Source organism: Corvus kubaryi, unplaced genomic scaffold (genome assembly GCF_017639235.1).
Source record: "Corvus kubaryi isolate FWS band 111438036 unplaced genomic scaffold, C.kubaryi_AGA036_p1.0 76, whole genome shotgun sequence".
Lineage (NCBI taxonomy): Eukaryota > Metazoa > Chordata > Aves > Passeriformes > Corvidae > Corvus > Corvus kubaryi.
The window spans coordinates 10,866,182-10,879,732 of record NW_024582063.1 but is presented as its reverse complement, the minus strand read 5'-3'; the positions used below and the strand labels follow the sequence as shown (position 1 = coordinate 10,879,732).

The window sequence follows — 13,551 nt, the reverse complement described above, 5'->3', positions numbered from 1 at the left end:
AAACAAAAGAAAAATAACCACAAAAATACAAATAGCAAACAACCCCATACATGTATGAGTCTTCAGGAACTCTAGGAGTCTATCTTACAAATATCAACAAAACATTTTCTTAATTCATAAAACTAGGAGTAAATAAACTATCCCTAAAAAGAAGTAGAAACTTACCTACTTTCAGTGTTTTACTAGCATAGAAGATGGTCCCCCTGATGCTTTTAGTACATAAGCACACATGAAAAACTAGACAAAGAGAAGAGGGTAATGAAGAAGACCATATGGCAGCCATTATCTTATTAAATAAGAAGGATAATTCTTGTTAGAAGAGAACTGAGCAGATCCTGGTTGGACTGAACAGCCAGTATAGTGCAACAGCAGCAGCACCCTCCTGCTCCAAGATCCCTGGAAGTGGCCCAGCAACACAGCAAGTTAGCAGAACATCAATGTGATTGAGTTTTCCATTTTGAGAATGTGAATGGTTCACATAGCACTAAAGGTAAATTACTAAAACCTATTCTAACACCTGTTTCCAAGAGAGAAAATTGTTTCTATAATGCTGAAACCACTAGAAGTCAGCATCTGAGGAGAGCACAGATTAGAAAAAGAGTGACATGACATAAAGTAGCCCATGACAAGCACAGTGAACATGGCAAGTAAGTTGTACACCACCTCAAGAGTTTTCCAGCAAAAACTTAAAGTGAAAAACAGAAAATAATATCACACATAGAGTAGAAGTTTTTAAAAACCCAAATAATCACAAGAAGTCACCCACAGAGAAACTGGAGAGGCAATGGTAAATACTACAAAATTACATCATGTTGGACAATCTAGGTATTCATAGTGAGGAGCACATGTCACAGTAGTCTAACACAACAGAAAGAAACACCATTTGCTCTGCAGAGCGCCCCTCCAGCAGCTGCAGCTTGTCAGCATCCCTGTGAAACCTCACAGGGAGTTCCCCAGGGTGGCTCCTGCAGTCTCCAATTAGAGGCCTTTCTTCCAGGAGCAGACATTTTCCTTTCCCTTCCCTGATACAAAGCTGCTTGTTCACAGAAAGTCATAACTATACGTGATATGTAATTATTAACATTAGCCCTATTTTGTGCAACCACACGGAAGTCTCTGCTGTCACACCACCCAGCTTCCCTACACATCACTTAGGACCACATCTCCAGCGGAATTAGCAAAGAGAAGCAGAGATGGTTCCCATCTCCAGGGTCTTGATCCAGAGGGGTTACCCCAGATCCCAGTGGGGATCCAGCTCTGCTCCCCAGCGGGACAGTGCCCACAGGCAGCACGTGGCTCAAGGCCACCAAGCAGCTGCTCTTTGTGGATCTTGGAGGAGAACGTAGGATACAACATGAACTGTGCACAACACAGAAGGGGGGATGTTAACACACACACATTAAGGCTGATGAGGCAGATGAGAATCACTATGAAATGGCTGTTCCTGCACCCCTATTTCGCAGCAAAGAAAGACGCAGATCAAAGGCAGGAGCCGGTACCTGAGGCTGTTAAGCCAGTACTGCGACTCAAGGGTTTGTAACATCCCAGAGTAATTATGCTGATGAAGAAAACTTGAGTTAAGAGTCAATAGGCAACTCTTAGATGACATCAACCCTACCCATTCCTCTTCCAAAAATACATACCCAAAGATCACATGACAGTAGAAGAGCTGTTTGCCAAAATGCAGCTTCTTGTTCATCTTAGGCAAGTCACTTCTTTCTAGTAAAGATTTCTATCTTCTTCTGCCTGCTAATTAGTTTGACTTTGAAGGTATTTTGAGTTTTAACCCATACGCTGTATGCAAAAGACTCTGTAAATAGCAATACGGCAATAGACCAAAAAAAAAGCTACTTCAAAGGTAGCTTAAAGTTTTTTAAAGCCAAAATACATACTGCAATGCCTAAGATAGTCAAGATCCAGCAATACTGACAGGAAACTAAAATGTGCATTAATCACACATCCAAAAGTAAGTCCAGATAGGGTTGTATTACATAACAGATATGTTGTATGTAAGGTGGGGGTCAGTCTCCAGGGAAACAAGCGATACAACAGAGGAAATTGCATCAGGACAGGTTTGGATTTGATATTGGGAAAAGTTTCTTCACTGAAAAAGCTGTCAGGCATTGGAATCAACTGCCCAGGGAAATGGTGGAGTCAACACCCCTGGAAGTATTCAAAAACCACCTAGAAATGGCACCTGGGGACACCGTTTAGTGGTGGGTTAACAGCTGGATTCAATGATCCCAGCGGGCTTTCTTTTCCAACCTTCCAACCACCTTCTGTGATTCTATAATAACAATGTTTCAACTGAAGAATGCATCTACACTTTAAGGAGATTACAGGAGCACTATGTAATGATTTTGTGCAGTGTTTGAAGAAGTCAAAAAGACCTGTTGCAGATGCTGCTGAAAATGTAATATACCACCAGTTCTAGTACAAGCTGTAATGGCATTCTCTGACATGTTCAGTTATGGACTAAAAAAGGCCAGACTTTGATTCCTTTAAATAAAACTGGGGAAGCGGGTGGGGGAATGTCAGTGGGTGTACGACTATATATATACACATACATACATATATATATACATATATATATATACACATACACCCAGACACCAGAGTCTGGAAATTTCCCAATTAGTTCTGGAAACTCAAATAAGGACTATTCAAATTTTATCTGTTTTAAATTAACTTCAATTAAAGGCTGAAAGGCAGATGTAAGTGATCTTATCAAAATACAAATCTGCACAAACTGACAAATACAACTCAAGCTGCAGATACTCTATGCAAGTTTTCTTGTCAATTCTCTTTCACTTTCCTGCAATTCCCTGTCATTTTATCTATAGCTTTGAAAAAAAATTCCCTTTGTGGTCTGTAGAAAACAAACAGCAAATGTTGCCAAAAAAGCAGCAGCCAAGTTAGAGCCCTTTGGCTGGTCAAGCTGCTGTAGCTGTAGGAGCAGGAAATTGAAATGTCTACTGCAAATAATAATTAAGTAAATGCAGATAATTAAAAGCATATTAGCAAGAACCTCTACAAGCAAACCTGTATTATTTAGCTAGGCAATAACTGACCTGATAGGCAGAGAAGGAAACAAGGTAAAATCTCCACTCTGACAATGCTTCAAATACCTTAACCCAGTAGTAAACAGCTTACACTCTTCATTCCTGAGGTGGATGACCACGCCGACATTTGACTACTAAAAGTCAAATTAAATGCTCTCCCAACCTCATATTCCTCTACCATCAGAACACTATGCGCACATACAAATATTCCTGTAGCAGAGCCACAAGCTTGGCACACACACACAAAATGAATGATCAAAAATCTCTTCAAAACTCAGATGACATGATATAATGAAAAACTGGTCTCCCATCTCCAGTTCAGTAAGCAGAATGCCAGGTTAGAGTCCCACACAATACCACACCAGCTCACTGACAAATTATGCCAATGAAAAAGCAAAATCAGTTTCCTCCAAACAAATGTTTTCTGTATTTGCTAATGCACACCAAAATATTTTACCCATAATAACCCATTCTGCAGTACACTAAGATCAGAGATTGGTAACAACCACCAGTCTGATGCCCACAGCTTGAATTCCTCCAAAGTTTAAATAGATAACAACTATTAACATCTAAAGGTTTGGCATCTAAAAATGAAAAATGGAAGCCTATTTCAGAATTAAATTTGTCATCCGGTGAGCCTTTGAGCCACCTGGTCAAATGGAAGGTGTCCCTGCTCAGGGCAGGGGGTTGGAACTAGATGATCTTTAAGGTCCCTTCCAAGCCAAACCATTCTGTGATTAAACAATAACTTCTACTCTATATTTGTCCACATCATGAATAAAGTAGGATTGTTTTTTAGTTCTTGGCTGGGGTGGTTCTAAACTTCAGAGTTTACAAATTTGAAGATTGCCAGCTTCTATCTGTTTTCTTTGCACCTAAACCAGCTAGCATGGAAAAGCTTGCAGCGTGATGTTAATTTCACACAGGAATTATCTCCACACTTTGACAATTTTCCAGTTGAATCAAAAATGTATATCAGTTCGTAATACCATTACTGACTAATATGCTGGGTGGACTTTGGAAATGCACCACCCAAAGTTCTACAGCACTTGGGGGCCAGCAATTGTTTCTTCCTAATTCAGATTAGTTACTCTAGCAAACAACACAGGAATAGTGCCATACTGGAATATCACTTCTAATGAACAACTAGCAAGCCCAATAAAGTGTTCAGGGAAAAAAAAAAAAGTGTTTTCCAAGAATCTGATACCCATTTTTCTCTATGTATAAGAGGAAGAGAAGCAATTTATATTTTTAAAGCTCCTTTGAAAATATTTCAAATCACCCAACTCTTTGTTTATAACCAACACTTCATCCCTCCAAGCATCTTTCAGAAAATACTACAGTCACATATCATAGAAAATACAGAAAAAAACCCAGATCTGGAGATCAGCACTGCCAACATGTTTTTCTTAAATATGTCATATAATTTTCACGGAAAAATGCCATCATTAAACGCTTAGAAAATAGACATGCAAATGGACTCAGTGCTGCTTCATGCTCATCCTATGAAAGAATATAAAAAAGAAAATAAAATTATTTTTAAAAAACCCAGAGTTTGTACTGCCTGTTATTGTCCCTCTTGCCTCATGGCTTTAATGGATACATGTAGAATTCAGAAAGCAAGCATCACAGCCACAGAAACCACTGATTTCCTGCCAGGTCTCTCTGATGGCATTTGCACAGCACATGCTGGGAGAGGAGGAGAGAGCAGCTCAATGCAGAATTTCATAGTTAAACAAAGTTGTAATTACCTCCTTGTTAGAGCTCGTGTTTAAAGAAGCTAAGTGATACTATGCAGGCACGAGTATTGCCATGTCTCTGAATCTTTCAGCTGAAAGAGTTTAATTTATGGCTCCTACTGCTGGAGGTTCCTCCTTTCCACACCTCTCTTTGGAAACAGCGAAAAGCACATTTTTAGAAATGCTCTTCTGAAATTCCATTCAATCAAACTGCATCCAAACAACTCCCAAACTGTACCAGTTGCAATGCACTTTCACAAATCTGAAGTGGACTCTGCTCCCAGATGGATGTGTGCAGCAATCACCTCAGAACTGCTCCCGCTCCAAGAGTGAGTTCACCACAGCTCCACCAAACCAGAGATGTGCGAGACAACCTTTCATAGCGACCCTTCTCCTTCCATTCCACGTGACCAGGTCTCCAACACCTACTGCTCCTGGGAAGGAATTCGGTCCGTTGTGCCCTACCTGACAGATTACATCTACACTTCAAAGCCACTCCAAAGTCTGCCTATTGGTTATAGAAGCCAGAGCTGCTGTAAGATACGTAATAAACACACAAAAAAAGTTACTCTGGGGAGGTGGCATCCTTCCTCAAAAACTGAACTTGTAAAACTGAGCTCTACTCTGCCATGTTCTAACAGAGCTTGCCAATGCAAATCTTGAGTTCTAATGAAGGAAAGATCCATACAATGCACACAGCAGGAAACGCCTTAAGAAAATGGCATGGTCTGCTTGTGACCAAGAATAAGGGGGAAGGAAGCAAACTCAAGCCCACCCTACTGCTGTTCTTTTCTACAGTGATGAGCACAAAGCTCATCAGAACTCTGATGTAAATGCAACATTTTTCTTTTGTTCTCAAAAGAGAAAAAAAAATATAGTAAACTGTAAGGAAACAAAAAGTTCTACCATTCATCTTATGTATGTTTGGGACTGTTAAATTAGTTATGCATGTGCAGGCTTGCTTACCTCAGCCACTGACTGAATTTAAGCATTTTAAAACAATTTCTAGTACCCTTATGTCATCATTTCATTAAAAACTATAAAAAGTGGTGAAATCATTACCTCTTTGTTTGGACAGCAAACATAAATTTCTTGTCAACAGCCATTTTCTCGCTTTTGTGTCTCAACTCAGAATAAAGAAATCCAAGTCTTTTGTCTTTAAAATTATAAGGCTCCCACGAAAACCTATTTTCATTTACTTTAACTAAATCATATTTCTAGATCTAACTAATTTACAGCATCCCTTTAGGGAGCCAAATCTGGGGCTTAGAACCATTTTTTTTCATTTATCCGCTGGGTTTCAAACTCCCAATTTTCCCAGAGGATTATGAAAGCCTGCCAATTTAGCTTGATGCATTAAAACTATTTACACAAATCCAAAATACAATCAAACATAAACCAGTCTTGGTTTCAGCCTTCCCCTGCTGTATTTTCTAAGTCCAGAGAAACTGGCCAGAGAAATGGGAACCAACTCCAGGCTGGAGCACTGCATTTACAGCTACAAGTAGAGCTTCAGTGAAACGAGAGAACCAGGTGACAGACAGCAGTGAGTATTTTTCTTCAATTTAATGCAACATTGGAAATTCCATGTAATTGTACAAAATATATCATATCCAACAGATAGCATACCCATTTACAGTGCATAGCTGTTGCTCCCTCTCTTGGCCCCTCACTCTCCATTTCTATTATGCATAAGAGTCACTCACAAGAACAAGAAGAAGCTCCAGAAAGTTAAGAAGAGGTATTTAAATACAAAAAGTAAGCCTACTTCTATAATAAGAGAGATTTGCACTCAAAAATATCTTGCTTAAAAAGCTACAAAAGCATGCAATCCACATCACCAGATGGGGCAGAAAGCCAGTGTACACCACCAACCAAAGAAACTGGATTCTCCAAGCAATTGCTAAAAGACAGTTGTCCTTTCCAACGAACAGCACTGTCATGCAGAGTAGAGCAGTGCAGCCATTAAAGAGTCAGGAACGGGGTCGAGAAACCAGCAGTTAAACAACAAGACACAGCTATATTTAGCAAACAAGTTAGGCTGAAACTGCTAAGGATGAGCAAAAGAGGCAACCCATTGAGAGGCAAAACAATCAAAAAACTAATTAAGAAAACCCTAGTTTATTCAACCCAGTAAAAAGTCTTAGGGCAGAAAGCTTAAGAATATTGTAGCACTCACTGATGGTTTGTAGCGTGAATGCTTATATCATAGAGCAATAAAAAAAAAAGTTAAATAAAAATAAGAAGGGGAGCAGGAAGGAGGAAGAAAAGAAACAGGCAAAATGAGAAGAGAAAAAAATTTTTGTATGTTCCAAGATTTAGCAATAAACTCAGGCTTTTAATGATTATGGTGCTGCTTTCCACATCCCACCCTTCCATGAGCACCACCCATCTACTTTATTTGAACGATCAGCTCAGACTCCAAGCTGCTCCATGGACACAAGCTTTTGCAATCTGAATGCTCACATGTGTACTGCCTAAAGAGCACTCAAACTCTCAGAAAAAACTGCACATCACCATGTGGTGTCCAGTTATCCATCCTTCAGCATTCAATGAAAGAAAAGTCCAGAAAACTAGAATTCTGCATCAATTTAAACAAACAGATGAAGAAAAAGAGGCAAGTAATTCCTCTTTAAACTGCTGATGCTCACTTGTTTACAGAGAGGAAAAGCGAGGTGAGCAGTCCTTCCACCTGAGCTCCTAATTATCCGCAGGAAGATTCCTTGAAAAGGAAGTCAGTGAAGCTTATGAAAAGTTGTTTATGATGTGATTTTCATCTCCTAAACAGAAGAATGTCCCTACTAGAAATACTCAACACCAGCAAGAGCAGTCACTCTGCTGGTGTTGAGTATTGCACTGTCATCATACATGCCATGTGCTATAAAATTAATTATCCTCTAACACCCTTCCCATTACATTATGTGTGGGTAAAACAGCAACAACATTCTTGGCCTTACAATCACATTCATTAAGGATTAGGTTTAGCAAGAACCTAAAGAGGGAAGGGAAAAATAAACCTCAGTAATTTATACAAACCACACCAGGAAGGGAAGCAACTCTGAAGAGCAAGGAGTGACATGCAGATCACCCTGTACTTACTAACAACATGATTAATAACAACGCTGCTTACAGAACAAAATGCTGCTTCAGAGAATTTCTAGGAACACTGTTCTTGATCAATTTTTCCCTCTTACATACTTTATGGTATAAAGCATAGAAGGAAAAAATCCTTTCAGAGTAGGTTCTTCAGGCAAGAGACAATCCTGTCAGATAACTCTACTGCCATATCAGAAGTATTCAGTTGGAGAGTAAGAAAAACACACTGTAAGGCCAGAAATTATTGTTAGGATCCCAAGCACGAAAAGCCTTTCTAAAGGAAAGAGAAGTTCTAGGAGAGGAGTTCTAATAGACTACTGTGTTTGAGATACTGTTTCCTTTTTGTTGCTGTTTGTAAAAGTGAGTGTTACTAACAAGGAAGGCAAATATTGCCAATTGCTCTGTGCAAAAATAGGACTGTTTTTTTAAATACAAAATCCTTTGCTTTTCAGCTGGCTAGAGAGCAAAGGGTTCCTTCTCACTGCACATGAACTAAAGATCTCTTCAGCAAAAGGTGAGCCGCCACCACCAAGTTTCTAAAGCAAACAGCCTGCTCCCTCCTTGCTGCTGGAGTTTACTCTCCCCTGGCACCAGCCAAGGCCATCCTTTTCAGGCAGGGGAGAATGATGTCCTGCCAAAGTTTTTATTTTTAAGAAGACCAGCACAGTGACAATAGCACAGAGCAATCCCACGAGCAGAGCCCTGTGAATTAGGCTGAGCTCACTGTTGCTATGAGCAATTGCGTTGCAGCACCACGGCCACTTCTGCAGTCTAGACGGGCAACGATAAAACCTAATATTCTAGCCCAAATAAATGACAAATACCCCACACACTCATTTTTCTCGGTAGTAAGCCCAGCCAGAGATGAATCATGATGCACACACGCTTTCCAGGCTCACAGCACCAGTGACCACAAGATCCTCTCTGCCTGAGCCCTGTAGCAGCTCTGCCCCCACGCACCAGGGGCTTTGGAGAAGCCTTACCAGGTTTTAGCACAGCCACAGGTTCAACAAGCACTGCTGGCTCTTCCAGGGCTGAGAAGCAGCACACATTCATAACACTGCCTCAGAACCCACCTGACACAGACAGCTTCTGCACAATAAAGGCAAGAAGTGGGGGAAAATGGTATGAACTTACCTCCACGTCACCCCTCCAGTAAGCAGTTAGCATATAAACCACAGTTAATAGCAATACATACACAGTGACAGAACAAAATGTAGATACTACACAAAATGATAAAAAAATAACTTCTTTTATTATGTCTCCAGTTCTTCATCCAGTAACAACATCAGAAGAGCAAAGCATTGGTCTCCACTTCGTAATCCCAGCTCTCCTTTACTTTCTATTTCTCTGAAAACAAAATGCAACGGCTCAAACAATCTTTTAAAAAAAATCCTAAATTATTCTGCTTGCCTGAGACTTTCAAGACAAGAGTGATTTTAACTTCTCTGTGAAAATATCTTCAACCATAGAGAATCCTTCAGTAAAGACTCCTTCTAACCTTCAGGGCATCCTGCACAGCTGCACAGAAACCACAGTTTGAAATGAGAAGTTGAGACTTCTCCTTTTTTTTATGAGTTACTATTCTGCCACAGACCTCAATAACAGAGAGAGCCCTTTTGAAATGCTTTCCTCCATGTTGTTATCATACACTAGTGACAAACTTGGAAAAGGCTGTAGCAATTTTTTAAATATAATCTGATGAATGTTTCCGTATCTTTGTTTACCATGAGTTATTGTTACAAAGCTCAACTAGCAGAAGCTTTCTCAGAAGGGAGAACGATGCAGCTGCTAAAAGCCATGGAAAACTATCCACCAAGAGCACACCTCACCAGCCCCAGGCAGCCTGTCAGGGCTGGCTCTTCCTAAATCTAAACCTAGCAGATCTCCCAGCTTAGACACGACACAGCAGAGTCACCCTAAGAGCTGACAGCTACGCACAGTGCCACCTGGTCCCACCTACCCCCTGCTCCCACTGCTTCCCTCCCACCACCTGTCATGCCTCTCCTACTCGCTAACAAATTTAGGCAGAAACCCACCAAAACAGCAGGGGCAAGCAGCAAAGCAGTAAAGTAATATAATCCGTGATGATACCTAAAAATCAAAATTACTGTTGGCAAAACTGGCAGTCTTCTGCAGTCCTGCAGCCGGCTCTCTGATGGGCATGTCTGAACCAGCTCACCCCGGGCCCGCAGGCACCGGTGTGAGAGTGGAAGAGACACGGGGCAGCAGTGCAGAACAGACAGGAGCGAGGGATGAAGCAGGATAACGTTTCCTGACAGCCTTAGCTGCACTATTTCCCACACGGGCCTTTTTGTTTCTTTGCCTTTTTTTTTCCTTTTGCTAGAACTCTCTGCTTGACTCTTTTGGCAGAATCAGCAGTGCTTTCTCTGCCCTGATGCATATCTTCAGGCTGTTTTGATGAGGACCCTGAGAGGCAAGGGAACTTGGCAGCGTCAGAGCCAGACGCCCATGCTGTGCTCCTGTCTCAGCCAGGGCACAAGGCAAGAGCCCAGACACCCAGTCCAAGTTCACAGACTTCTTGTTCCCATTCAGAAGCACATTCTTTGACTTCGAGGGATGCATCGGGAAAAGCAGATGGCCAGAATCCATTGAGCCCTCTGACAACCGTCATGTTGGAAATGCCAAATGTAAGATACGACTGTCCTACTTGAGACAATAAATGGGATTCAATTACCACTGGGATATTCTAAAGGTATTGAAGTCACAGCAAACGGGAAGTAACTCAGTGCTTTACCAAAATAATCAATACCTATTTTAACTGTGCAAGTTAACTCATAACATATAGATTTTTTTTACTGTATACAGTAATTCTATAGTCTTAAGTAGAGTGCTACATAAGCACTTACTAAGCCAATAACCAAAACAATTTTCTAAATTACATATAAAATGGTTTCTTTCATCTGTTTATTCTCATAAAAATTTCAATGTGGAAGCCAAAAGAAAACAGCTGCGTAAAGTATTTTCAACTGCAAGAGACATGCAAGAAGGTATTTCTGCCCGTGCTAGAGGGCACAATCTGTAATAACATTTCGCCTTCCAGATAATGACAAGAGGCATTAAAAGGACAACTCGCTCTCTAATAAGCTTGCTTGACTGGTTGAGCATGCACATACATAGATAGCACAGTTTTGCCAACAATAATTTTAATTAATTTTTACATTTCATTCTAAATTACATTAATTTATGGCCTTCCTAAAAGACATTTAGCAGACAGCTAATTAAATTCAAGCCATTAGATTTTAATTAGAGATGTTTAAAAAAAAAAGTCTCAGAACAATTCACACATCTTTGTGAACACTATGTGCTCATTAGCAGCTAGAACAGCCAACAAGTGATTATAAATACAGAAGAGGACTAAGCAGCATGATTCAAACCTGGAAACAAAAAAGTCACGTAAAGTTCCACACTTCAAAGCTAGAGATTCTGGGAATGCCCTCTCCTCAGCCCAAGTCCAGAAAACCTCTGAGCACCAGTGCTTGCCACAAAAGCAAAATCAAAGGCCAAACAGCAGTGACTATCATAATACACACTTTAAAAGGTTGACTTGAGCTTAATCCTCATTAAATTCTAATAAAATCACAGTGCCTTCCTGAACAAACAGTGAAACAAATTAAAGGTCCAGATGGAGCCCCCCTTAATAAGACACATGGGATGCCCCAGTGAGCCCATCACGGCTCCAGCACAAGGTGCTGGGCCACCTGATGGTCCCGTGCCACTGCTCAGCGAGCAAACTCCACGCGAGAAAGGAAAGCTTTATTATTTCATAATTGAGTTTTTCCTACTTCCAACAGAAAACAGTTATTTCTAAATACCGACCTCACGGGGCCAATACTGCATGAGTTAAAAGCAGTATCTGTGTGCTTTGATATGGTGATTCGTTCCTCTGCTGGGTTAAGAGGTTCATAAATATTAACCATGCCACATTTGCATATGTCACCCACAGGCACAATCTTCCCTCTGAAAACAGGGAACAGAACCCGTGCAATTCCTCCATGTGTCGCTTTCTGATCGCCAGATCTAAAATGGCCATGGCAGTTACTTGAGCAAGGACAGTATATCTGGCAAAAAGCCAAACTACCAAAGCATACTGTTAATTATGGTGCACCAGTTTGGTTTGGACAGATGCCCAAAATGCTGGAGTTGACATTTCAAAAACTTGAAAGGTTAGGATCACGCTCAGAAGTATTTAAATGAGTCAATTTTTCCAGAAAATTGAGAACTATTCACTGTTACTACAGATTTTATGGGAGCGATGTAAAAATTATTAATCTTATTTTTAAAAGGCACAGATTTATTATTCTACAAAAGATGGAGTGAGTTTGATCACGAAATGCCTGCAATAGGTGCAGCGGCACCAAACGATGAGAGCACCAGGTAGGCAGCACTGCAAAGCCAATGGTCTTATAATGCGCAGAACTAGAAACTTACATGGTTTACAACTCTTACATTTGGATACATTTTCACTTCACACTTGTAATCAGGACAACTTAGTATTACATGCAATCTGTCCCCCAAACAAGTAAAAAACTGGGCTGGTGAAGTATTTTTGCTTCAAGAAACTGATGAGAATTTGCCGCAGCCTTCACAAAACTGAAGGGAGCGCAGCCTATCAGTTTTCTGGCAACATTACATGAGCAAGCAGTAAATATTTTCGATCACGCCACGGCTCCCGGCAGAGGAACCTGCCGCCCAGGCAGGCAGGAGGGCTCCTCGGGCGCACGGACGGATGCTCGGACACCGGGAAGGCGCCGACTGCCCCGTTAGCATTCCCACGGATGCCGCCAGCGCCCCCAAGTTTCCAGGGGTGCTGCGATCCCCTTGGAGCCGCCCCGAACCGGGACAGGGTAGAGCTGCCCGCGGCTCCCGGGGCGCTCCGGGGCTCTCGCTGCGACACCGGGCCCGCTGCGCCCGGACCGACGGCGTCCCTCCCACCCCGGAGCAAAAGGGAGAGACGTAAAACAAAATAACATTTAAAAAAACCCGTAACAACCTAAGCCGAGCCATCAGCCCAAAGCCAAGCAACTAGCTGGGGGAAGCGCAAACCCACGGCGAGAGAAGAACAAAGAAGGCAAGTGCAGCCGGAGCTCTCGCAACAGATGGTTTGAAGCTGACCAGATTTCGCGCTGGCATCCCCTCCCCTCCCGCCGCGGGCGGTATTCGCACGCACCGGCCCGGCCGGCCCCGGGCAGTCCCAGCCCGCGGGTCCGGCATCCCCGCCGGCCGCAGGTGCGCGCCCTGGGCCCCGCCGCACCACGGGCTGCCCGCACCTCGCCCCGTCCCGTCCCGCCGCCACTCACCCAAACTCCCGGCGAAACCGTCCATCTTGTACGGGGGGAGGCTGGTGCCGGAGCCCGAGGCGAAGCCGCCGTCGTGGTCGGCCGGGACAGGTTCATTCACCCGCGCAGCGGCGGCAGGCAGCGGCGGCGCCGCAGCCCGGCGCTCGCAAGCCGCCCGGGGCAGCGGCTCCAGCGGCTCCCCGCGCTCGGCGGCGGGAGGCGGCTCCGGCGACTGCTCCTCCTCCTCCTGCCGCTGCTGCTGCTTCTGGTGCTGCTGCGGGGCCGGCGCTGCCCGGCTCCGTCCCTGCGCCGCGACCCCAGCACGGCAGTGAGTGCCGAGCTGCTCCCGCCCCC

At 42.8% G+C, this 13,551-nt stretch overlaps 1 protein-coding gene and 1 long non-coding RNA gene across 2 annotated transcripts in view; both read right to left on the bottom strand.

Annotated features, from left to right (window-relative positions):
• The window catches only part of EML4 (EMAP like 4), a 149,529-nt gene extending 135,984 nt beyond the window's left edge, over positions 1-13,545 (bottom strand). Inside the window, exon 1 of the mRNA XM_042051457.1 lies at positions 13,219-13,545. Coding sequence (XP_041907391.1) covers positions 13,219-13,243 — 25 coding nt within the window. The 5' untranslated portion in view covers positions 13,244-13,545. The remainder of the gene's footprint in view (positions 1-13,218) is intronic.
• On the bottom strand, positions 9,133-12,648 carry LOC121675763. The gene is made up of 2 exons (XR_006020213.1): positions 9,992-12,648; positions 9,133-9,247 (listed from the first exon to the last, which is right to left on the bottom strand). It is a non-coding gene; the product is annotated as an uncharacterized LOC121675763 (long non-coding RNA).
• Positions 13,546-13,551: the final 6 nt, after the last annotated feature.